This window comes from Argentina silus (assembly GCF_951799395.1).
Source record: "Argentina silus genome assembly, chromosome: 13".
Lineage (NCBI taxonomy): Eukaryota > Metazoa > Chordata > Actinopteri > Argentiniformes > Argentinidae > Argentina > Argentina silus.
The window spans coordinates 16,735,534-16,761,413 of NC_139667.1; the positions used below are offsets into that span (position 1 = coordinate 16,735,534).

At 39.5% G+C, this 25,880-nt stretch overlaps 3 protein-coding genes across 4 annotated transcripts; 2 read left to right on the forward strand and 1 right to left on the reverse strand.

Moving 5' to 3' along the window:
* The first annotated feature begins 1,945 nt into the window (after positions 1-1,945).
* On the forward strand, positions 1,946-10,174 carry dapp1 (dual adaptor of phosphotyrosine and 3-phosphoinositides). Of its 2 annotated transcripts, none has more exons than XM_083683258.1 (9): positions 1,946-2,093; positions 4,108-4,230; positions 4,713-4,846; positions 5,966-6,096; positions 6,251-6,298; positions 7,154-7,216; positions 7,413-7,498; positions 8,443-8,530; positions 9,296-10,174. In XM_083683258.1, exons 1-9 carry the CDS (start codon positions 2,032-2,034, stop codon positions 9,326-9,328), a joined length of 768 nt encoding a protein of 255 aa, XP_083539384.1. In that variant the 5' UTR covers positions 1,946-2,031; the 3' UTR covers positions 9,329-10,174. The 2 variants fall into 2 exon arrangements, with proteins under 2 accessions (XP_083539384.1, XP_083539385.1); XM_083683259.1 differs by having other exon boundaries at positions 4,713-4,837.
* Positions 10,175-11,340: 1,166 nt separating this feature from the next.
* Positions 11,341-15,152, reverse strand: lamtor3 (late endosomal/lysosomal adaptor, MAPK and MTOR activator 3). The gene is made up of 7 exons (XM_083683262.1): positions 15,030-15,152; positions 14,677-14,724; positions 14,165-14,199; positions 13,872-13,930; positions 13,312-13,445; positions 11,819-11,882; positions 11,341-11,697 (listed from the first exon to the last, which is right to left on the reverse strand). The coding sequence occupies exons 2-7, from the start codon at positions 14,683-14,685 to the stop codon at positions 11,624-11,626; spliced, it is 375 nt and encodes a 124-aa protein (XP_083539388.1). The 5' UTR covers positions 14,686-14,724; positions 15,030-15,152; the 3' UTR covers positions 11,341-11,623.
* Positions 15,153-17,634: 2,482 nt separating this feature from the next.
* LOC310813993 (protein YIPF7-like) lies at positions 17,635-24,557 on the forward strand (the record flags this gene model as incomplete). The annotated part of the gene is made up of 7 exons (XM_083683200.1): positions 17,635-17,703; positions 17,911-17,961; positions 18,099-18,221; positions 18,576-18,721; positions 19,005-19,150; positions 22,065-22,246; positions 24,395-24,557. The coding sequence occupies exons 3-7, from the start codon at positions 18,100-18,102 to the stop codon at positions 24,555-24,557; spliced, it is 759 nt and encodes a 252-aa protein (XP_083539326.1). The 5' UTR covers positions 17,635-17,703; positions 17,911-17,961; position 18,099.
* Between the last annotated feature and the right edge of the window lie 1,323 nt (positions 24,558-25,880).

Here is a 25,880-nt window from a genome sequence, read left to right on the forward strand (position 1 = left end):
GTATATATGGTCCCATGACATACTGTATGTCATGGTGACTTTTGTGCAGTGACCAAAATGACCCATAATAAATGATGTCCTGTCTTGTGTGTTCAATTAACAGACACAAGATATGGACACGCCAGTTATTCAGTACTATTTATGTCGGCTAAAGTAAGAAGGCCCGTTCAACATCATGAGGGGCTCTTTCGCTGTTTTATCAACTTAGAGTCAGATGGTTCCTTGCCTTGACAGTAGTCTATGGGCCATGAAAAACTAATCCATGGTTCAGAGTTGTTTAAATAGTAACTACTAACGTCAGCTAAAATCAATGCTCCCGCTCAGATTCTCATAAAATAGGCTAATCATGGTGTAACTTGAATAATAACTTTCTAATAATATATATGAATCAATTTCTGTTTGTCGAGCGGGAGAAGCAAGATACAGAATAGGCTATGGAATGTATCCCTGAAAATACACTCACCGAGCACTTTATTAGGAGCACTATACTAATACTGAGTAGGGCCTCTCTTTGCTGTCAAAACAGGCTCATTTCTTCGTGGCATTGATTCCACAAGATGTTGGAAACATTCCTTTGAGATTCTGGTCCATGATGACATGATTGCATCACGCAATTCCTGCAGATTTTTCAGTTGCACTTTCAAGCTGTGAATCTCCCGTTCTACCACATCCAAAAGGTGTTCTATTGGATTCAGATCCTGGGAAGGCCACTGAAGAATACTGAACTCATTGTCATGTTCATGAAACCAGTTTGAGACGACTTTTGCTTTGTGACGTGGTGCATTATTATGCTGAAAGTAGCCATTAGAAGATGGGTAAATTGTGGCCATGAATGGATGCAAATGGTCAGCGACAATATTCAAAGGCTGTGGCATTCAAACGATGATTGATTGGTATTAACGGGCCAAAAGTGTGCCAAGAAAACATTCCCCACACCATTACACCACCTCCACCATGAGAAGGTGTACAGGTGTTCTTAATAAAGTATGTGCTCGGTGAGTGTATGTGATCTGACCACAATTGTGAGGGCATGCGGGCACCACCTGTCGGTAAATTCCGTCAAAGTGCATGCCCTCAATCTCTTTAGCCGCACGGTCACAAGATGAACCGCGTCTCCTCAACTCCTAACATCGATGTCAGAACTGACTTAGCTGGAGGGCATTGGGGTGCATTTATTTTTTGACAAGTGAAATGATCATATCTATAATTGTAGACAATGAACATAACCACAAGCTGAAGTACCTATGATAACAGACTAACCAACCGACTTGTGTTTTTATCGTTTGCATAAGCTTAATAAATGTTCTCCATCAACACTTGTGACCCCCAGTAATAACCATAATTACCTGTCGCATCTAAGTTTCTTCAGTTAACCTACATGAATTTCATAACATCATTTCGTTTAGCTCTTTGTTTCCTCTCTGTAAATGCTGTCACGACTAGGCACAGATTTTAGTCTAAGCCAAAATCTTTGCGTTTTGCTGTCGCTCACTCCAAGGTTAGGGTTCTCACACTGCAGGATTGATTTCATACATTGACATACATGATGTGATCAAGATGTATCATCATGAGTTTTTTCATGATCTTTTTACAGTTTTTTAAATCTGCAGTCTAGTCTCACTAAACCAACATTCGGTTCTGGGTTCTGAGATTATGCCTACTCAATCTAATCTCGACTAAAGACTATTTTAGATGGCATGTTATGAAAATATATCTAACATAAAAGTTAAAATAAACATAATTACTCTCTATATTTGGTAGCTATATGCTTAATTCCCCAAGTGATTCCCAATATCCAGGTTGGACACTTTTACACATGCTGCAACCTTCTCACAACATGCTCAAAAGAATATTTCCTATTTGTTGGGAGTTAAAGGCGTGTCAGCCTTGTTAACTTCCTTATAGCTTTCTCTTGCTCAAAGGCAGATGTGTGTCAGACTTTGTTTTCGTTTTAGTCCAGGTCAATACTCTCTGAATGGTATCTAGGTATACTGACCTGCCCGCGACAGGTGAACTGCCATTGTTTTGACGATGAGCTTGTATTGCGATTTGCCAAGTGTTGATGATATAAACAATGAGTTGGAGACTTTAGGGTAAGAATGACCAGATTTTAATTCAGCCAATTTTAAATGAGACAAATGAATCTATAAGCTCTGACTAAATTCACACAAAAGTTTAATTTGCTTGAATTGTATGTCTTTGCTTTTGAGATGATTGCTTTTCCCCAGAGACACGCTTGAGGGCATTAAGGATTTAGAGTTGAAAGCTACATGAAGATGCATTATAATATTTAGATTTACCATCAGTTACTTTTAGACAGAGATGCATATTCTTTGTATTTTGATATGAATCACTTCGACCAGTGCCAAATCTGTCTTTCACTATTGCGCTACATTGGGGTAAGTTGCTTTGTTTACATAACATTATGACAGTTTTTGTTATGGCATAAAATGCCCCAACTTTGGAAAAAGGGGTAGCACAACTGAGATGAACATGATCTCCTTACTTTTTTCATAATTGCTCAAGCTGATATCATTAGAGCACTGGTTGCTACATAACAATTTCATAGGATAATCATTGGCCTTAGCTTATTAAAAAAGGCATTTCTGATGTACTGTTGGCAGATGGACTCTGGATATAGAATTCTCAACCATGGCTTGATCAACAGGAAGTATCTGTAAACTCTCACTGACAGTATTGGACTGGTTAGTGAGGGAAACAAGGATTGGCATTATATGTATACTGCCTCCAAACTCATGCATCCTTCTAACGATGTCCATGTTTATTCTGTTATTGTAATTCTGTGGTGATATATTCAGTTATTCATGCTTTTCTGATATACTTAATTTCTCTATTCATCTGGTTTCAATCTTTGCCGTTTGCAATGCAAAACTCTAACTTTCACATCCCCATTGCAGTTTTCTCTTGGAGCTGTCTTGTTTGGGGGTCAATCAAGCTTTATTTATATAGCGCCTTTCATACAAAATTGCAATACAAGGTGCTTAACAGTAAAATTGAAAATATGGCTTTAGTCTCAGTGATTACAGAGTGTGAACCATAATGTGACCTGGTTGTGGACCTCATGATGATCACATGAGAACTATTGGTCAGTTAGTGGTTCTCTCCAACAATGTTTCACACGTCTACAGCCGCTACTTTTTACAGTAGTAATAGTATTAGGAAGATATTATTTTGCAGCAGTATGTTTCCGTTGGAAATAATATAATATATATAATATATATAATATAATATAGTTCATGTCTAGAATAAAAAATAAAATAACATGATGATGTGAAGGAATAGAGTTATAGTTGGAGTCAGCAGTAGAACAAGGTTCATTAATCCCTTTTGTTGATATACAGTAACACGGGCCATCCCTGACACAGATTCAAACCCACCTCACAATCTGCTGGCAATTGAAATAATACCTTACAGCTCCCAAACAGGGGCAAGACATGTCACAATTTCAAATGATTTTGTCGCTTATAATCTGAACACAATCAGATTTTTCCACTCTACATAAAACGTAACTTTTTTTAACAAAATTGTGAATGTTCAAGGTAAGGAAGAATGTGTTAGGATTCCATCCAACTATAGTAATCAAATATTGATGGCACTGATGTGGACCTGGAGCTGCCGGCTGTCACAGGGGGTGAAAAGCATTTTTTTTTTCATTGGGACAAATTTTGACTGTGTTGAGGAGTTTGTTCAGTTTTTGTTTAAAAGTAGAGGTGGTCTGAGGGGGACTTGTATCCCACAATACTAGTCCATCAACGCCCAAACGGCACTTGCCATGTGCCAAGTCAGCCTTGTTGGTGTTCAAGCCAGACTAGAGATACAATCAAGTAGAGAGAAGTCACAGGTCATGCCCTTCAGGCAGGAAGTACAACTGATAAGATGTCACTTTAGAGCAACACTGCCCTCTGGAGCTCTGGGCTGTGTAGACAGTTATGTTATGTCTAGTCTAAATGCAATCGAATATATCTGGATTGGAACAGTGACAAACTGTTTTGTCTGCTGACAGTATTGAAGTTGTGAGGAACTCTGCATCACTTACTTTGTCATTAAGCATCTTGATGTGCTCTGTCTGTCTTGCATGTCTCTCAGATGGTACCATTTTGACCTTTCCCGTCATGCTGCAGAAGCTCTTCTCCTGTCCAATGGAATAGATGGCAGCTATCTCCTCCGAAACAGGCATGAGGGTCCTGGCTGCTTTGCCCTTTCTGTCAGGTTGGTCGACCTATCCCTCCCCTCCCCTCCCCTTTCTACTTCTCCATTTTCTCTCCATCATCCCAAGCCAAATACTGTATGTGACCGTCAAGTCAGTAATAGACTGTCATATGTGTTACACGCTGATATACATGTCTGTCTGTACAATGCAATCAATGGTGGTTCCAAAACAGTGGGTCACAATTCCTAGACTGGATCGCAGTTTGGCAACATTTCTTATGGTGTGGATGAAAAGAGGATTCGCACAGCTGTATAGCACATTTGTCAGACAGGTCACAGCACAACTACCTGATCTGCATATCCAGCACAGATATGGCTGCATGATCAGTAAAAGTCAAAGGAGGAAAACAATTCTTAAAATGTGTAACTGCTACCTAGAGGTTATTGCCCTCCAACCTACAATTTGAAAGTAAGACTTCTATGCCTAATTGGTGGGGTCCCCCTCCCAACATTTTACTCTTTTTGTCCTTCCTAATGTACAGGGCAAAGGATTCAGTGAAACATTTCCATGTTACACGGAAAAGCAGTGGCTACGCCTTCGGCTTCAACAAGTTTGCATCACTCCAAGACTTTGTCAGCCATTTTGCCAACGAGCCTCTGCTGGGCAGTGAGTCAGGTTAACAGGAGCTTATTTCAGGCCCTTAATGAACCTATATAACCCAAAGATAAACATTGTAAACCTAACAACCTACCGGCTAACCTAACACTCTTCTTTCATTCTTCAAACTTAACACTGACCATCTAGTCCTTCAAACTAGATTTTCAGGCCTGGCAGAGCATCACTAGAGAACATACTCAGTGTGTGGTGGGGTCAATGGGTCGCAGTTACTGAATGCAAGGATTGCCCACCAAATACTAAGCATGAGTGCTGCTTAATTTGGACATTTGATAAATCTGTCCCATTACTTTTGGGTAACCTGAAATAGGGGGACTATGCATAAAAAGTGGTGTAATTTACACAGGACGTTTTTCAATGCTGCAACCAAGTGTTCACTCATGGAAAACACGAGGTGGCAAACGAGACTACTTCTTTCACTTGTGTAGTAAAAGAGGGGAGCACCTTGATGGTCATGTACGCTACGAGAGCTCACCCACCAGCAAGAAACAAAACCTGTGTGGCATGAGAGAAAGTAGCTAGGCTAGTGACTATATTAATCTTTTGTTGGCGAACCAAACTAGAGAGAACATTGCTTGGTAAGAGTGCAGATTAAATTGGGATTCCTGTGAGGAAGAATAAGCAACCTAACACCACGGGAAAAGCTGTGAATTTTCCAGTGGAGCAGTTAAGCTAGGTAGCTAGGTTCTATCGGAACACTGTAGACGGGCTTGCGAATAAGCCTGTGAAGAGTGTAAAGAATAAAATGGCAGTGCATTGCAGTAGCCTATATAGGCTGGGCTGGGGTGGGGTCAGCCATGCAAAGCGCTCCCGGCCTGCTCCAGTCATGATTGAATAGGGTTTCAGCAAATAGGGTACGCAGGGGTACATATTCCATAGTGAAATGTCAAACCAAGTTGACTGAAAGAGAACTAGAACTAGAACCTAACCCAAACGCTCTAACCGTAGCCACGAACCAGAACCCTTAAACCTCAACTTTTTGCTTGAAATGCTTCATCTCATCTCTCTCCTCTTCTGTTCCAGGCATTTAAATATTATGTATCACATTTTTAACTTTAATTAATTATGTGTCCTGGTGATCCTAAACCTAAGATTCATCCCTAACTCTCTCCCACCCAGGTACCCTAATTGTTCTCAAATGTCCATATCCATGGAGGGTAGAGGAGCCGTCCATCTATGAATCTGTGCGTGTTCACACTGTCATGCAGACAGGTCGAACAGAGAGCGACCTGGTGGCAAACGCTCCATCGGTATGACTAAAAGCTAATTTGATAATGTTGGAAACACAGATATCGAACTCTCCCTCTCTGAAATAATTAGCAACACTAAATCTACAATATAGTCAATTGTATATCCTTTTGAAATTTGATACCCTTTTTAATGGTATGAAGACCTAATTCACAGCTTGGCACAAAGGAGGGCTATCTGGTGAAGCAAGGAGCGGTCATAAAGGTGAGGGCGTTAGACTACAGTTAGTGGGGCAGTGGTCCCATGTACATGTCCCAAAATCCCATGTAGATTCTGCCTCACCCTAGTTATATGGTCAGTAGGTAAAAACCTAATGCTGAAATACAGTGCCCTGTGTAAGTAATGGGATAGTGAAGCATTGTTTCTTCTTTTGGCTCTCCACTCCAAAAGTTTGGATTTGGTTAAAGTAGAGATTCTCAGCTTTTATTTGATGGAATTTGTGTACATATTGTTTTACCATTCAGAAATTACAACACTTTTTAGACATAACCCCACTATTCAGGGTACCCAAAAGTGATGGGACAATTGGCTTGACAGGTGTTTCTGGTGTCAGGTGTGTTCTGTCACATAATTTTTGCAGTCATAAGAGAGGTCTCAATGTCTGGTATTGATTCTAGGCTTTGTACTGCGATTGTTGTCTGCCAACATGAGGACCAAAGAGACATCAATGGAAGTCAAGGAAGCCATTATGACGCTGAAATATCAGAAAAACAATCAGAAATATAGCCAAAACCTTAAAACTAACTAAATCAATAGTTTTGAACATCATTAAAATGAAATGGTGTGCTCAGAAAATGTAAACAGCCTGGTAGGACTTCTACAGTGGATGACAGAAGAATGCTCACCATGATTAAGAAAAAAGACTATGTCTAAAAAGTTTTGTAATTTCTGAAAGGTGAAACCAACCTCAACCTCATTTCAATCCAACTTTTCGGAGTGTAGAGCCAAAAGGAAGAAAATATGCTTCACTGTCCCATTACACAGGGCACTGTATGTGTGGTAATCCATTTGATGTTACCCTGCTATTGAAAACACATTCAAATGTTGTTCTTCTCACAGAATTGGAAACAGAGATGGTTCACATTAAACAGACATGAACTCAAATACTTTAAGGACAAAATGGTGAGTGTGTCTTTCCATTGTCTAGCAACTTGCTTGTACATGAAATAAACACCAGATTCTGATGCACACTGTTAACTGTATTGGCTACTGGACTCATTCATACTCTGTTGTTCACCATGCATTAGAGATATGGTTTGTAAATAGGAAAGTGATATTGACGGACAGCAGCTCTCTCTCATTTGCTTTTATGTCATAGTTTGACGAGCCCATTCGCATCCTGGATCTTACTGCCTGCTCTGCGGTCCAGTTTGACTACTCCCAGGAAAGAGTGAACTGCTTCTGGTGAGTGTCCCATTACACAATACAATATCTGATCTGATTGGCAAAAAAAAAAGAAAAAAGCCATGCATTAAAGGAAAGGTTGCAGAATTAGGAAGCTGTTAAACTTCTGATTTGTTTCATCCTTCCAATACAACATATCACTTTTGTATTTTGGGAGAAATCTATATTATTCCAGAAGTCATGTCGGAAAAGCGTTCAGAAATATGACGTCAAGAGGAGAACAATATTGGGATATTGGGAAAATATTGTGGAATTAATAGGCGTTACATAGATACTACATTTGGCAGTGTGTTTAATGAACTATCCCTAAGCTAGAAAATGGCCTCCGGCCCTTCTAATTTTGGTAAATGTTCATCTGTGCTTTGGTAGACCTCAGTGGGCCTTATCAAGCATGTCAACTGTTGGTTTCACTTCCTTTGCAAAAAAGCATGAAATATGACCTGTGGCAGAGAAAAGAGGAAGTGCCACCAGAGATCTCTTCATTCTCTTCATTCCTCCTCCTGTCTATGGCTACATGCAGTTTGTTTCCTTAAGGATAAGGGGGAGGACTGAGTTTTTTTTTTTAAAACACGTACATGATTATTCCACTTGACTGAAGCATGTGTTAGGGGATTAATCACAGTTTACTGTACATGCCATTAAGGGCACTCTGGACAAAGCTAATTGAAACTGGGACAACAACATTTTATAGAGGCTGTCAAGAGAGTGAAAAAATATGTTCCCTTGTGCTTACAATACACGTTCATTTGTTAAACAGTTACTATGGTGTTTGAGTTTTCAGTGCTTAATAAGAGTGGCTACATTTGCATTCAAAGCTGTGCCTGTTCCATTTTTTAAAAGGTTGAATGTTTATTGCATTGTTATGAATAATTAACGTCATTAGCCACTGTATGTGACTGACAAACAGGTCGTTAACCCCTCGCTATGTCTCTTCATTTCACAAGTCTGGTATTCCCTGAGAGGACATTTTATCTGTGTGCCAAGACTGGTGTGGAGGCAGACGAGTGGATCAAGTTAATACGATGGAAACTGGTGAGCATGTAGTCCTTACCTAAATCACTTAAGTGGGTTGTATACCAACACAAAGCTCAATCTGCCCACACTGTCCAAACAGCCACTATAATATGCTTATTAGTATTACTACTTGCATTTAGGCCTAGAAACTGGTCAGCAGTGTTGGGGTCAATTCCAATTCAAGTTGAAATTCATGGGCCATGTATCAGAAAGCTCTTATCAGGGTTGATGAAGATGTTCTGGGTTGATAGGTTGGCTAGGTTAATAATTTAAAAAGTTTCATAGGTATCAAAGCCTGTATTTGATAATTTTGAGTTTTCTGCTACAGTTGAAATGGTGTGAATAGCTTAAAAGGTGTAGGAGCGGCAGTGGTTCAAAATTGCATCTTTTGGTTTTCATAGACCTCCATGTTAAACAGTGCACTTTCAAGTTGGTATAGTTAAAGTTTAATAGGTATCAAAACCAAAAGTCATAGCAACGAGCGTTAGACCTCTCTGCATGTTTTAAAGTTAGATGGGTGTGAATAGCTTAAAAGTTGTAGGAGGAGTAGCAGGTGGAATAATTGGAATAATAACTAGAAAAAGAAGTTCCAGAAAAAACTTTATGCATACCTTATGCAGGCACATCTAGTCAATTCAATTGCAAGCATGTTATTAATTTATCATTTGCAGATTATCAATACAATTGTATTGATAGGTGCTATACTGTACAATTCCATAAGTAGAGTAGAGCCAAAGCAAAAAAGGATGACTAATGTTATGCTTTGTGTGCTTGTACTCTCAGTCACAGATAAGAAAAGGACAACGACAGCATTAAGTGGAGGAGTAATGGTAGATGGAGAGATGCCTAACTGTGACAGAGGTCAGCAGCTGTGCAGACAGTAAATAGTGGCATACTCCCATGATGTACTGCGAGTCCCCAGGTAACTTACAACCACCCTGCTGCATTCAGAGGAATTGTCAGATGAAAGACAGTGGGGCTTTCTGATCGAAAACAAAAGTGGGTCCAACTTCAAACGGCAAATAATGCAAAAAACATGTTGGTCATGGCCTGTGTTTGTGCCGCAGGACACGCAAAGGCCAACACTATTATTTGTTGGACAAGTTAACAGTTACCTCGAAAAGGCCACTTTAATTAGCAATCATATAAATAGTTCTTTCAGAATGTTAGTTCAGAATGAATTAATTCTAAATGGCCAAATATTCCATGTTAAAACTTAGTTTTACATAGTTTTCCACGGAGCATGGCCTTTCACATAAATGGTTATAAGTCGAAGACAATACATCCTATCATGATGAAACTTGGTTCACAGGTCCATTGGTCTCTCATGGTCATAGCCCAAAAGCCACATGCACATCAACCAAAAGGGGGCGCTATAAATGCCATATATACCAATGACATTTGGTACAGATGCTCTGGAGTACAGTCTTAGCCAATATTTTAAAGAGTCATAATTGGCAATTCTGTTGGGCTTGTGGGAAATGGTCTCATTATGGCACTATCCTTATGAAACTTGGAACACAGATCTAGACCTCTTTAAGGAACATACTAGCCAAATATCCTTTCAATCCATTCAATCACTTTTTACATGTTTTGTTTATTGACAAAACAGCAGTAGCATTTACTAGCAATGCTAGTGCAAGTCAACGGTGTCCAAAACCATTAGTCATGAAGTAATCCTCTAATCTACAGATGCAAAATAATAATAATAATCTCAAAGAACACAACCTAAATTATAATTTATTTGAGTGATTTGGGGAATTTGCCATGGAGGTACAGGGCTCACAAAACGTAATGTAATCCTGAAAACACACAAATCATGCTCCATTTAGTGTCGCATTTCTGTGTAATTTCTGTATTGAATGTTCAACAGTGTCTGTGTCAATAAAAAGAACACATGTATTTTGTGTTGTTGAATAAATCTGTCCTTTTTTATTTAAATGTGACACCTACAAAAAATAATTGCACTTGAGTCAATGGAGATGGTGATGGGGATGTTCACAAATACGTAGGTCAGTTGCTTTTTGCACGCTCAAAATTAATCACTGAGGTGTCTTGGTGACAAATGTTCCTCCAATTCACGGACTCAAAGGGGTTTATCTCTTACTTTCAATCAATTTCAAGTCCCTCGAGACCCTTCTAGACTGATTATTTTAGAACAGCTTCTCTTATTATTATTAGCACAAAAAAAAGCATCCTATTGGATTAAGGACAAGCCACCAACAGTTAGTGGTATCAGGAGGTTTTTAGGCTTAATTGCAACCAACATTCTGAGGCAAAAAGGTTGTGGACCACTGTGATACTAATTGTGACAATCATAGCATAGTTTTCAAGCTTTTCATTTGACATCTGGAAATACAAAATACACTGTATTACTAAATTCACATTCCTACTAAATTCACTATTCCTACTGCAGCCAATTGATCATTGCTTCTGTTTGAGATTGACCAACGATGGATCTATGTTAGGCTTTTATTCATTAATCTTATTTTGTCATACAGAGACAGTATGAACTTCATCAAAGACTGTATACTTCGCATATCCCCCTCTGACTTCATTCAACTTTTTGCCTAGAGATTTAGTTGACCTGTTAGAGAGGGGTAGAGATGCTGTAGTTTGGCGCTTGAATGTGAAACCTTGACTCTGTAAGGGGATACAGTAATGTGTCGATGTGTGAGCCTATTGCTATTGAAATTGGTGAAATGTGAGGTCTGAGCAAAAAGTTAGGGAATTTCTATGTTTTTATAATAACAGCTTCATCAAATGATGTACTATATGTTTTCTGTCCTAAAATACAGATTTATTTTAATAAATAAAAAAGGTACAGAAATGAGTCACGCAATTTATTAATTACAAAAACACAAGCAAGAAAGTGGTTACATTCAATGATTAGAAAATAAAGGAAACAGACAATACAGCATCATGACACCTTCAAATAACATGTTTTTGTGTCTCAGCAAAGGGTTTGTGTGTGTCTGTTTGTGTGTGTGTGAGAGAAAGAGAGATTAACACAACTCAGACATAATTTCAGCAATATCCTTATTCATGATCTCATCCAGTCTTGTGATTCTGCCGCAGAACATTCCCATGGTTGTCATGGTGACCACACTTTTAGGCAACTTCCACGACCTGCCTTAGCTCTTCGATCAGTGGCACAAGCTCCTTCTCCAGACCGATGATCAACCCTGCATACAACATGACAGCAACATTAAAATCTCTCATTGGTCTTCCCAATTAGCATCTCCCCTGGGATTTGAAATTGTTTGTAGTTGATGTCTGTCTGATTGTGGTTGATCTTTATCTCACCTGTGTTTGCACTACTGCTTGCAATGAAACTAATCACCAATGGCAACCGATTGAACTGCACTATCTGACGGGGAAGGAGATCAAGACAAGATGGTCAGTGAATAACACGCAAGACTGAGTAGCTTTAGCATTAAGCTGTCTGCCTACACATGACATACAGTACCAGTCAAAAGTTTGGACACACCTTCTCATTCAATGGTTTTTCTTTATTTTTTATTATTTTCTACATTGTAGATTAATATTGAAGACATCAAAACTATGAAGGAACACATATGGAATTATGCAGTAAACAAAAAAGTGTTAAACAAACCAGAATATGGTTTATATTTTAGATTCTTCAAAGTAGCCACCTTTTGCTTTGATGACAGGTTTGCACACTCTTGGCAAGGTGTGTCCAAACTTTTGACTGGTACTGCAGGCCTACTTGTATATTATTTTTTCAAATCAAGTTTTTTGCTGCCAAAAGTGTAGGCTAATTTATTTTAGTATAACAAAGAAAAACACACTGAAAACCACATTGATTTAAATCACATTAAATGAAGTTTCAAAGGCAGATTTATGTTTCTGCTGTTTTGTGAGTTTTTATCAATTTCCATTTTGAATGTTATATATAAGTTGATAAAATAATACATTTATCTTAATGAAAGTGTCTATTGTATATTTGTACCATTGTTTCCCTATTTTAGCTACATCATCATGTACAGAATGACATACAAATCCCATAATGTAAATGTTATTCATCCTTGTGCATAGAGTTGGATAGTTTGTTAAACTTTGCTACCAAGGGTTTTTGTTTGGCATACGTTTGGTATATGCTTCTTCTGTAGATTGAAAACCCATCTCTTCAGGCTACATCTTAACAGTCCTTCCTAAGACCTCTTCACCCCCACTACCCTCCCTGTACTAACCCTAACCCTTGAGACCTCTTCACCCCTACTCCCCCTGTACAAGTTCTCTCCTGTCAATAAATAATTTTAAAAAAAGAAAGAAAAAGCCTTCTGTCATTACAATTGCCAATGGCCCCTGGTGTGAGCATTGATTACTTTGTCTTATGATGACTGTTGGATAGATGATTCACTTACTTAAACAAATGTATTTGTTGTAAGTCACTTTGGATAAAGGCGTCTGCTAAATGCCATGAATGTAAATGTTTGAAAGTGACTGAGTGCTTGAGATTTATATCCATCGGAATTGCTCAAAGATTACCCCTGGTGTTTTTTTGTGCAATACCCCCCAAAAAAACAAAGATAAAGTGAAATAGACACACAACCGTTGTCATGGTAACCCTGCTCTGCAGTCGAATTCATGTATTAAACCCTGACCTGCTGTACCGAATGTAAACATCACAAAAACCTTGCTATTTAAGCTTTCACAAAATCAAGTGTGATTGATAAACAACTTTTAAAGGGAAGCTGATAAATAGTATTGATTAAAAGGACTCATACAGCAAAAGCAGCAGGCAGTGGCTAACAAATTGGTAAGATTTAACTTACCTGGTATGTGTTATAGTAGCAGATGATACTCTTGTTTTTTGAGAGGCCTAGCTTACTACCCTGGTCGGTGGCCAGTGCAAAGGTAGAGAGGAAGCCTGGCCGAAGAGCGTATTCAGGTGCGTTGTCATTCGCAACTATAGGGGGACAAATCAGTCACACTGTGCACAAAATATTTGTCATAGTTTAGACATGGATTAGAAAAAGGTTATCAAAGGGGATTTTAAAGTCTGTTAAAAATATCAAAAAGTGGGCCACCAACAAAAATTTAAACAATGGAACAAATGCATTAACAATGATGATGATTTTATGTAACTGGTGATGCAGAAGACACATTTCCATCCCTTGTATCTAATCTAACATTTTAACATGCAAATAGTACTTTTCTATGATGTACACCATCTGTGGTGTTTAAGGAATTAGGCCTATGTGGCTTCAAAGATGATTTGAAGCCATATAGTATTTAATTTTACTAATCATTTAATTTAATTATTTGAAATGACTGGAAATGCTGCAGGCTGGCTTTTGCAACTACACCACAATATGTGAAAGAGATATATTACCTTTGATAACTGGGACACCATCCCTGTCTGTCACTATGATTGCATGAAGACCCTCCACACTTGGGTAAGGAGAAAGGGCAGCACATTAGGTATAATAGTTATAGCTATGCCCAAATGCACACAACGCTGTACCTACTACATTATTGTACTATTTGTCAGGTGAGATAATGATTGGTTTAGCATAGATTTCAGAAAAATTTGACAAGCTACTAGTACCAATGTGACCGAAAGTGTAAAAATTGTATTGAACAACCCATAGTCTAACCATGTGAGAAACAATCAAACAAACATACCTTGGTAACTGTTTATACAGGTACCTCTTCAAGTCCTGCAACAACACATAACAGCATTTGATTTGACATAGTAGAGACTGAATATCAAACATAAAAAGCTGGATACTAGGTCAGTTGAATTTCACTTCAGTCAATTCAGTAAGTAACACATTACTAATGTTCTCTCAAAGTCATACTTTGGGCTAGGACCAATATATTTTGGGTTATTATATACATCTTTAGGGAGGCTTACAGAATACATATTGTTTGTGTGTGTGTGTGTGTGTGTGTGTGTGTGTGTGTGTGTGTGTGTGTGTGTGTGTGTGTGTGTGTGTGTGTGTGTGTGTGTGTGTGTGTGTGTGTGTGTGTGTGTTGTCATTCCTCCTCCTCAGGCCTCACCACTCTCCTAGCCAAGTCTCAACCCCTTCTAGTCAAGCGTCTCCCCTCCTCCTCAACCCTCACCTGATCAAGTCTCAGGACTAGGTAAATATATTGTTGTCAACTCCATGGATAGTTAAAACACTGTTACTTACATCAGCCATGGTGGCCAATGTCCGGGTCTTCTACTCCACAGTCAACAACTAGGAGAGAAAACAGATTAGGTTATGTCAACCACAGACTCTTCTGGACGTGGAGTAGTGCAATTTAAGTACCAATCAGCTATGGACTATGGTAAAGTCAGCCTAGCAACAAACCCTGCAGGTTTCTTGTCCTAAGTTTACCTTGTCAGAGCAGGTTAGCTAGCTAGCTAGCTAATGTGGATAGCTTGGTAGCTCTGGCTCCAGCTAAGAGAGCATATGTCAATGTTGTTAGTTACAGAAGCCATAACACATTTATTAGATACATTATCTAGCTATATGCACTAAGCTGAGTATGTGTGTATTACCTTGTTTTCTCGTGTTGAGAGGTAAATGCTAGCAGATCTCCTTCCTCACAGACGCCAGACAGCCAGGCAAAGTCACATGACAGATTTATTTTTGTTTCGTTGTCAGTTCGCATCATGGCTGCGCGGGCGCGTTGCTGCGCTGTGTGACGATGTAAAAAATGTTCACATGAATCTGTGCTATTCAGTTTATATGCTGAACTAAACCTAGAAAGCTGAAAAGTTGTAAGTAATTGATAATAATAATTGAATAAATACACCAGACATAAATTCATCATTTCAACTGTAAAAATGGTTTGTTTGTTTTCATTTATACAGATCTCGTGTTCTTGTGATGGTACGTCGACAGTGCGTCATCTAGGCTACTGGTTCAATTCTGTGACTGAATATGCCCCCAGTATGTTATTCTGCCATGAAAATCACCAGAATTGCCTTTGTAAAAGGTGATAGGCAACATTTTCGCTGGGTACATAAAGGGGGGGGGGCATCTTCTGTCATTCTCGGAATCAGGATAAATAGATAAATCTCACTATATGCGATCACTTTGTGGTGTGGTGCTGTCCTCTCCACGACCCCTCACCACTGGTGTCCCCCAGGGCTCTGTCCTTGGGCCTTTACTGTTCTCTCTCTATACCAAATCTCTCGGCTCTGTAATTTCTTCACATGGTTTCTCCTACCACACCTACGCAGATGACACTCAACTTTTTCTCTCTTTCCCCCCTTCTGACTCACAGGTGGCAACACATGTCTCGGCATGTCTTGCAGACATTTCTGCTTGGATGCGCCACCACCTAAAGCTCAACCTTGACAAGACTGAGCTGCTCTTCCTCCCAGGGAAAGCCTGCCCTCTCCAAGACTTCTCCATCACAGTAGAAAACTCTACTGTGACCTCCTCCCATACAGCCAAGAACCTTGGGGTGATCCTTGACAACCGCTTATCCTGTGTGGCGAACATCACAGTGACAGCACGCTCCTGTAGATTCTTCCTCTACAACATCAGAAGGATACGTCCATTCCTCACCAGAGAAGCAGCACAACTTTTGGTCCAAGCACTAATCTCTCGCCTTGACTACTGCAATGCACTCTTGGCCGGACTCCCCGCCTCCTCCATCAGGCCTCTGCAGCTCATCCAGAATGCTGCCGCTCGTCTGGTGTTCAATCTCCCCAAATTCTCCCATGTCACGCCCCTCCTCCGCACCCTCCACTGGCTCCCGGTAGCAGCTCGCATCAAATTCAAGACCCTGGTGCTTGCCTACCAGGCAGCAAAGGGAACAGCCCCTCCCTACTTGCAAGCAATGGTTAACCCCCAAACCCCTGCAAGATCACTCCGCTCATCCACCTCGGCTGCCCGCTGGTGGAATGAGCTTCCCACTACTGTCAGGACTGCAGAGTCACTTCCGATCTTCCGCCGTAGATTGAAAACCCATCTCTTCAAGCTACATCTTAACAGTCCCTCCTAAAGACCGCTTCACCCTCACTACCCCCCCTATACTAACCCTAACCCCAACCCCGAGACCTCTTCTCCCCTGCTACCCCCCTGTACAAGTTCTCTCCTGCTAATAAAATATATATTTTTTTAAATAAAAAATTAGCCTACTGGCATTACGACTGCCAATGGCCCCTGGTGTGAGCATTGATTACTTTGTCTTATGATGACTGTTGGATAGATGATTCACTTACTTAAACAAATGTATTGTTGTAAGTCGCTTTGGATAAAGGCATCTGCTAAATGCCATAAATGTAAATGTAAATGCTTATAGGGTAAGATTTAATTTCTTCTATTCCTTTTATTTACTTTAATTACTTGAATATCTTTTATTCCTTTAATTTACTTTCATTTTGTTAACTTCTGTACTCCTTTTATTTACTTTAATTTCTTTATTTCCTTGCTGTAGCAGGGGAAACTGTGGGAAGTGGATGGTTAATAACAGGGTGAATCTATTCAATACCAGCCTAAGTATATATTTGGAAACCTATTAGGGTAAGACCCTTTAGGCTGAGAATCTAACCCGTTGGATGGAGGGCTGGTCCAGGACTCCTGTATAGGGTCTATTACCAGAAGACAACATAGATAATGAAAGGAGTAAAGACTGAGTGCATGGTTAAATGATTCCAAATGATTCTAAATATGCTTATAGAGGCTTTGGCGTGTAGTGAAAATGGCTATTAATGAAAATAAATAGGTGTGTACTCATACATATACAAATACATTCACCCATGCACACAAACACACACCCATGCGCATCAATAAGGCAGACGATTTCCAATCAAATAGGATAAGGCAGAGAGCCAGCAAAGATGAAAAAGTTTTTGACATGAGATGAGTTTTTGTGTTAATTTTACATTTTCAAAAACCACTCAAAATATATTGGTAATTAGGTTAGATGAGATTTATTTTCCACAAACTGTTGAAAAAATCAATTTGCATGACCAAAACATATGATATATGATATGCTAATGCGACAGGGTGCATTGCTGATAAGTCTACCCTCATATTCAGACGTGTTTTTATACAAAGGCAGAATCAATCTACTCCTCAGTCTCTGGGTTTGTCATGCCCCCAGTACAAATATAGAAAACTATTTATAGTACATCCCCACACAGCCGTCAAAAGTTCATCAGCCGAAACTCCTACTTACAACACAACAAGAGATCTGTCTCAGAAATGTACCACAAGGTATGACATCTGGACTTCACATTTAGGCTCTGTGTTTATGAATGTGCTAATTTAAAGAGGTGAAATTAGTCAACAGTTGATATAACAGGCAAATGGATACATATTTCTGTTGGCTATTTCTCTTACACAACTGTTCATGTTTCTAGACCACCGTTGAAACAGACTTTCACATCAATTATGTTCTGTGAGCTCATTGTATTGCCTTAGGTTGAGTGAAATCTTAAGAAACGTTAGATCACCAAAGTTTTCGGCTGCAAAGTGAGTATGATTATAAAACGACATAGATTGTGACTTTATTACTTATTTTCCAGACACTAACATGACGAGAACATGTTTAGCTCTACAGTAACATTAGGTAGATAACCATAAGATTGTCTCTGTTTTCCCCTCCATAGCATGGGGGACTTCCAGCAGTTTGACCAGGACTTCTATCAATCCGGATATTACATTGATGACCAGGGACAGGTGGCCTACAGCTACGACAGCTATGACGCAATGAGCCCAGAGGATCAGGATGAGTAAGAATGTTGTAAACTCTTCAATCCAGAGGGATGATGAACATCCTCATTCAGCTTGAGGGGTGGGTGGTCAGGTTTAAATTGAGAACAATTAAAAGGGGTAATCTTTCCATACATGGTTTTCATACGTGGTTTTCTGAAGGATGAACGCAAATGGGTGACACTTCACAATAAAGTTGCCCTTTATGTACAGTAGGATTTATAAATGGTTTATATGTTTATTTGTGTATAAATGCTTTATAAATCATTAACACACAGTTATACGTCATTGCATTGTTAGTGATTAATTTGAGTGTTTTGAAAATTATAGTGCATGCTTGTAGACATCTTGTAGATGTGTGATTGTTGTTTCAGTGGTGCAGATGCATCTATGCCTGGTGTGTACGCCCCTACTACGGGCCAGCCATACACGGGACAGGTCTTCCTGCCTGCCACGACTTCTGGGACACCAGCATACAGAGTAACAGACACATACGAAGAGGAGCCTCCGTTGCTGGAGGGTAAAACTAAAGATTGCCTCAACTGCTTTGAAATTGAACCTCAATGGAATATATATAATTGAACCTCAATGGAAAGAAAAGAGCACACTTGTCGCATATGAGCAAAAGCATATTTAGGTAATTTATTCACAATTCAATTAGGAATTAGTTGAGGTAAGAAATGTATTAATGTGATAGCAGTAATATGTGTATGTGAACCATACAGATTACATTTGAGCCAAAAGTCAGGGTATTTTATTAGCAAGTAGCAATGTAAATTTCCTTTCATCTGGGTCTATTGTAGAACTTGGAATAAATTTTGACCACATATGGCAGAAGACTCTGACAGTGCTGAACCCTCTCAAGCCAGCAGATGGCAGCATTATGAATGAGACCGACCTAACAGGCCCCATTCTGTTTTGCATCGCTCTGGGTGCCACGTTACTGATGGTAAGTAACTTGACACCCCTCTCAACCTGTCTGTTGCCAAATTCCATATCTGCCCCCCAGCCCCCACCTCTGACACACTCCAGTGACCAGTTTTTTCAGAACATTTTGAAATTATTTATGTAAAAAGAAAAATAGAAGACCTGTTTGCGAAAGTTACAAGTTGAATTGAGTCCATCTGAGTACAAGGTTAATAATCTTTATAGGGTGCCTAAATTGGAATGATAATCAATGAACACCTTACCCCCTGGGACATCCCGTCTCCGACGCCTCTCCCAAACCCTAAAAAAAAACCCATGAGATGTAAAGCAGGGCAAATCGTGGCTATACTTTATATGGTGTACATAGACGAAGCAAATGGTCTTTATATACATTTACAGAATGTTGTTGACTAATTAAATAGATACAATTACAAATAGCAGGTGATGGTAATCATAGAACTGATGTTTTTCACCTCCTTATTAATGATAATGTATCTATGCTTAAACAGCATTTTTTTCAATAGTTTGTCAAGATACAGTGCATTCGGAAAGTATTCAGACCCCTTAACTTTTTCCACATTTTGTTATGTTACAGCCTTACTCTAAAATGGATTAAATAAATGTTTTCACTCATCAATCTTCACAATACCCCATAATGACAAAGCAAATAAATGTTTGCTAATTTATTAAAAATAAAAAACTGATATCACATTTACATAAGTATTCAGACCCTTTGCTATGACACTCAAAATTGAGCTCAGGTGCATCCTGTTTCCATTGATCATCCTTGAGATGTTTCTACGACTTGATTGGAGTCCACCTGTGGTAAATTCAATTGATTGGACATGATTTGGAATGGCACACACCTGTCTATATAAGGTCCCACAGTTGACAATGCATGTCAGAGCAAAAACCAGGCCATGAGGTTGAAGGAATTGTCCATAGACCTCTGAATCAGGATTGTGTCGAGGCACAGATCTAGGGAAGGGTACGAAAACATTTCTGCAGTATTGAAGGTCCCCAAGAACACAGTAGCCTCCATCATTCTTAAATGGAAGAAGTTTGGAACCACCAAGACTCTTAGAGCTGGCCGCCCAGCCAAACTGAGCAATAGGGGGAGAAGGGAGGTGACCAAGAACCGAATCACTGTCACTCTGACAGAGCTCCAGAGTTCCTCTGTGGAGATGGGAGAGGGCTTTATGGTAGAGTGGCCAGACCGAAGCCACTCCTCAGTAAAAAGCACATGACAGCCCGCTTGGAGTTTTCCAAAAGGCACCTAAAGGACTCTCAGACCATGAGAAACAAGATTCTCTGATGAAACCAAGATTGAACTCTTTGGCCTGAATGCCAAGCGTCACATCTGGAGGAAACCAGGCACCGCTCATCACCTGGCCAATACCATCCCTACGGTGAAGCATGGTGGTGGCAGCATCATGCCGTGGGGATGTTTTTCAGTGACAGGGACTGGGAGACTAGTCAGGATCAAGGGAAAGATGAACGGAGCACAGAGAGATGCTTGATGAAAACATGCTCTAGAGCGCTCAGGACCTCAGACTGGGGCGAAGGTTCACCTTCCAACAGGACAACGACCCTAAGCACACAGCCAAGACAAGTCTCTGAATGTCCTTGAGTGGGCCAGCCAGAGCCCAGACTTAAACCTGATCAAACATCTCTGCAGAGACCTGAAAATAGCTGTGCACCGACGCTCCCCATCCAACCTGACAGATCTTGAGAGGATCTGCAGAGAAGAATGGGAGAAGCTCCCCAAATACAAGTGTGCCAAGCATGTAGCGTCATACCCAAGAAGACTTGAGGCTGTAATCGCTGTCAAAGGTGCTTCAACAAAGTACTGAGTAAAGTACTAGAAACTGTAATGTAAGAAAAATCTACTTTTTGATCTGAATCTACTGTGCAATGCCAGCAGCAGATGGTGGGGCATTTAGTGGACAGCGCCTGGTGTGCATTCAAAATAGGGGCAATAGTTAATAATAATAATAATAATAATAATTCCATAAAATGAATAATGAATATGCCCTCAAAGATGGAAAATGTAGGTAAGAGAAATTTGTCAGCAACATTTGTGTCTCCAATGTACAATGTAAACAAATGGGGCTACATGGCAGCTGGGTTTTGTATGAAAATTCAAGATAAATCTGAGCCAAATTACTATAACAACATATTATATGCAAAAAATCTAGATTATTTTATGATCCCATGAGATTTGGTTACAGAGATCTCTGTCTCTGTAATTCATTTTGATTGAATATAGTTGTGAGCTGCAACAATTAACCAGCAGAATCCCCACTCATAGATATCACTCCTGCAAGTTTTACAAAAAGCTTGGTTGTGAAACACTCTGGGCTACAATTTACTTTCTTTAAAAACCCACGGGCAGTGCAGTTCTGTGTCACCTCTAGGTGCATCTGCTCTGACCTACACAAACACTGCGCCAAGTAGGCGGAGCAGTAAATGGGAGTGTTTGGAGGGCTTGTGAAGGGGAGTTGGCCAGTCCACTTTCAATTATTAACAATAGGCGAAACTAGACTCTTTTTGATCTATTTTAATAGTGGTCTGGGATAACACCTCATACCACCACACATCCTCCACAAATATGTGGAAGTTGGTCTAATGTATCCTTCTTGCATTACTAAGTTCCATATTATTCCCTAAAACATTGAATGTCCAATGTTGCCAGCATACATTAATCTCCTCCACTCTCTGTGCAAATTACGCCCTCAGAATGATGAAATCATCCAACCGTGAATGTTAAAATCAAATAGGAGTTATTTTAAAGGTTGTAGATTATAGGAAAGTGCTTGAATACCTAATTAATAGAAAATGTAACCCAATCAATCAAGTCTCAGTTGAATATAACTACATGTCATTGCACTAACTGTTATCTGTGCATATGAGTAACTAAATGTTTTTATGTGTAGGCAGGTAAAGCCCACTTTGGCTATGTCTATGGGATAAGTGCCATTGGCTGCATAGGGATATACACACTGTTGAGCCTGATGAGTTCGCTTGCTGTGTCCTATGGCTGTATAGCCAGCGTCCTGGGTTACTGTCTCCTCCCTATGGTGGCACTCTCAGCATTCGCAGTCTTCTTCTCCCTACAGTAAGTATCCAGCTCTCACATTTACAAGGTCTGTAAAGAACTGAAAGGACTGGAAGAGTGCCATCAAGCAATCTACTCAAATTTCTGCCACAGTCTTTTCAGATATATGTGTGTCGAGGGCATAGGGCCAGATTTCTTACTTTCCTAGTCTAGCAACATCCCTCAACCCATTAGGTTTTTGCAGATTTGAAGCTGCTGGATAGGTCTAAGAAATATGGTGATGTCTCCACCTAGAGTTTTAGTGTGGAGCTTCACAAATGCAGAGAATACAATGCAATTTTAGGGCGATTTCAGAACAATTCTGTGTGTGTTAATCTTGGTAACATTTCCAGTAGGAAAAATACATTGTTAATGTAGGAAATAGGCCTGAGCTAAATCAAAATGGCATGTAATAGTCTCTGTTGTTTGCTTAACATTGAGTTGTGCTTTCACCTGCGCTCAACCCAGTCCACAAAGCAAGACTCATCACGTCTGACCTACTTTTGGCTCTTAATTTCTTGTTGTATAAATATACACTGTTAATGACAATTGTTGCCTACCTTGTTGAAATACTGTAGACCTAATAGCTTGGCCATTACAATGCAAAGGTTTGGCAAGGAAATTTGTCTATATATTGTTAATAGCAAAGCATATCTTAATATTATTAATCTTAATCTAATTTAACTAACACTATATGCAAAGAATTCTCGAGTTTGTGCTGATAAAAGAGAACAAGTCTGTGCTCTACTTCTGTTTTATACTTTCAACCATAGTATTTAAATTAGGAACTTTTTGCAAGGAGAACCAATAAGATCTATTCCATTCAGATAACATCACCGCATTAAAACAGACGTTGTAAAAGACCACAGTCATTTGTCCCATCCGGGGAAGGGTCATTTGGGTTAGGGTTAGGGGCAGAATTGATGTTTTGATGTGAATTTGCTTTTAGGAATGTGACAGTTCCATCGCATAATGTGTACATTCTAGCGACGTGAAAGGTCAAGATTATAACTCTTTTAAATATCATTGTGGCATATGCATAGACTTTAGGATTTTCAAAGTCGTAGAGAATATTTCTGGCATAAGAATCCCATTAAGTCCTTCAGATCTTCAGCAAAGAAATAGTCAAGCTGAGGAAAAGATGCTTAATTTGAGCATCAACATTAACCCTTTATTCAACACAAACCCCTTGACCTGAGCCCTCAGTCCTTAATGACTCCTCTGCAAATCTGAAAAGACTGAATAAGTGTATATACAGTGCCCTGCGTAAGTAATGGGACAGTGAAGCATTTATTTCTTCTTTTGGCTCTATACTCCAAATGTTTGGATTTGAAATCAAACAATTACTATGAGGTGAAAGTAGAGATTCTTAGCTTTGAATAACACATAATCCCCCTATTTTAGGCCACTAAAGGTGATTGGACAGATTTATCAAATGTCCAAATTAAGCACTCATGTTTAGTATCTGGTCGACAATCCTTTGCATGCAATAAATGCCTGAAGTCTGCGACTCATTGACCTCACCAGATGCTGGGTATCTTCTCTGGTGATGCTCTGCCAGGCCATCTTCAGTTGTTGTCTGTTTTAAAGACATCTTGTCTTCAGCAAATGAAATATGCATGTTCAATTGGATTTAAATCTGGAGGCTGACTTGGCCAGTCAACAACTTTCCACTTTTGACCTTGAAAAACACTTTTGACCTTCACCTTGCAGTGAAGCCTCTGTAGTTCATGGTGACATATTCTGTGGATGGAAGTCTCTGACTCATTCACGTCAACCTCCTGAAGAGTGTTCCTGATCTGTGGGACAGTTGTTTTGGGGTTTTTCCTTAATCATGGTGAGTGTTCTTCGGTCATCCACTGTAGAGGCCATTTGCCTACCAGGCCATTTGCTCCCATCACTGAAATAGGGGGACTATGCATAAAAAGTTGAAATCAATATGTACACAAATACCATCAAATAAAAGCTGAGGATCTCTACTTTTTGCCTAATAGTAATAGTGATTTCAAATCCAAAGTTGGGGTGTAGAGCCAAAAGAAGAAAAAATGCTTCACTGTCCCATTATATATACAGGGCACTGTGGTAGAAAGAACTCCTTCTAGCTAATGGGTAATTCTATTGTATGGCTAATCTGCTCAGTTATGTCCTTAATGTTACTTGTTTTTCCAGAGGGTTCCAGGGTACAATTCTAGCCTTACTGGTGATTGGCTGGTGCAGTCTCTCGGCTTCTAAGATCTTCATTTCTACCCTGGCCATGGACGGCCAACAGCTGCTGGTGGCATATCCCTGTGCCCTGCTCTACGGAGTCTTTGCTCTACTTACAGTGTTTTAAACCCCCGACTCACACACTGCCAATTAAACACTGTTATCTGAGGATCCTACACTGATGAGGTACTGGACCAGTATCAAGGTGTTAAGTATTATAAGTGCCTAAAAATAAAAGCAAAACATCTGCCTCAGTAAAACGAATAATCTTGTTAATGGGTGTAACTCTGCTGATTCTAAAGATATATTAATGTCTGTACATCAACTGCACCTGATATTACAAAGATACTTGTAAAAGCAGATTTAATTGTTGAGGTAGCCACTTATTTGTTGTTATTTTATTCCTACAATCCCTTGTCGTTGTGCATAGATGGGAACTCATTCAAACGTATTGTACAGTTGCTGATTTGCATTTCTGATGTTTTTATGCAATAATTGATCTGCAATTTTGTCTGGTATTTTCAGTTTGGTTGTACAGTGACAATGAATCATGTTTTCTTCTTTAGGTTCTATACTGCAAAAGTTTGGATTGAAATCAAACAATTAATATGAGGTTACAGTACAGATTGTCAGCTTTTATTGGAGGGTATTCGTATAAATATTGGTTTTTAAAGTATTGTTGGAAAACAACAACACTCTTTATACATTGTCCCTTTATTTCAGGGCACCAGAAGTATTTGGAGAATTGGCTTGACAGGTGTTTTTGATAAGTCAGGTGTGTTCTGTTACATCATTTGTGCAGACATAAGAAAGCTTTCAATGTCTAGTCTTGCTTCTAGACTTTGTATTTGCCTATGGAGTCTGTCAACATGAGGACCAAAGGTGTCAAGGAAAGTCAAGGAAGCTATAATGAGGCTGAGAAATCTGAAAAAAACAACATCAACAGTTTGATACTGTACATAATTAAAAAAAGAAAGAAAGCACTGGTGAGCTCAGCAATCGCAAACAACCTGGTAGGCTAAGGAAGACCTCTACAGTAGATAACCGAAGAATAAAAAAAATTGTCTGACAGATCAGGAACACTGTCCATGAGGTAGACATGAGTGTGTCAGACAACATCCACATAAGACTTCACCAGCAGAACTACAAAGGCTAGACTGCAAGGTGAAAACCATGAGCAAACCAATCAAAAACAGGTGTGACAGGGTTATAGTTTGCTAAAAAGGACCTAAAAGAGACTGCAGAGTTCTGGAAAAAGGTCTTGTGGACAAATGTGACAACAATTAACATGTACCAGAGTGGCAAGAGGAAAGTTTGGAGAATATAAAAAAATGGCCAAGATCCACAGAATACCACCTCACCTGTTAAACATGGTGGAGGGGATGTTATGGCTTGGGCATGTATGGCTGCCGCTGGAACTGGCGAACTTGTCTTCATTGATGATGTAACT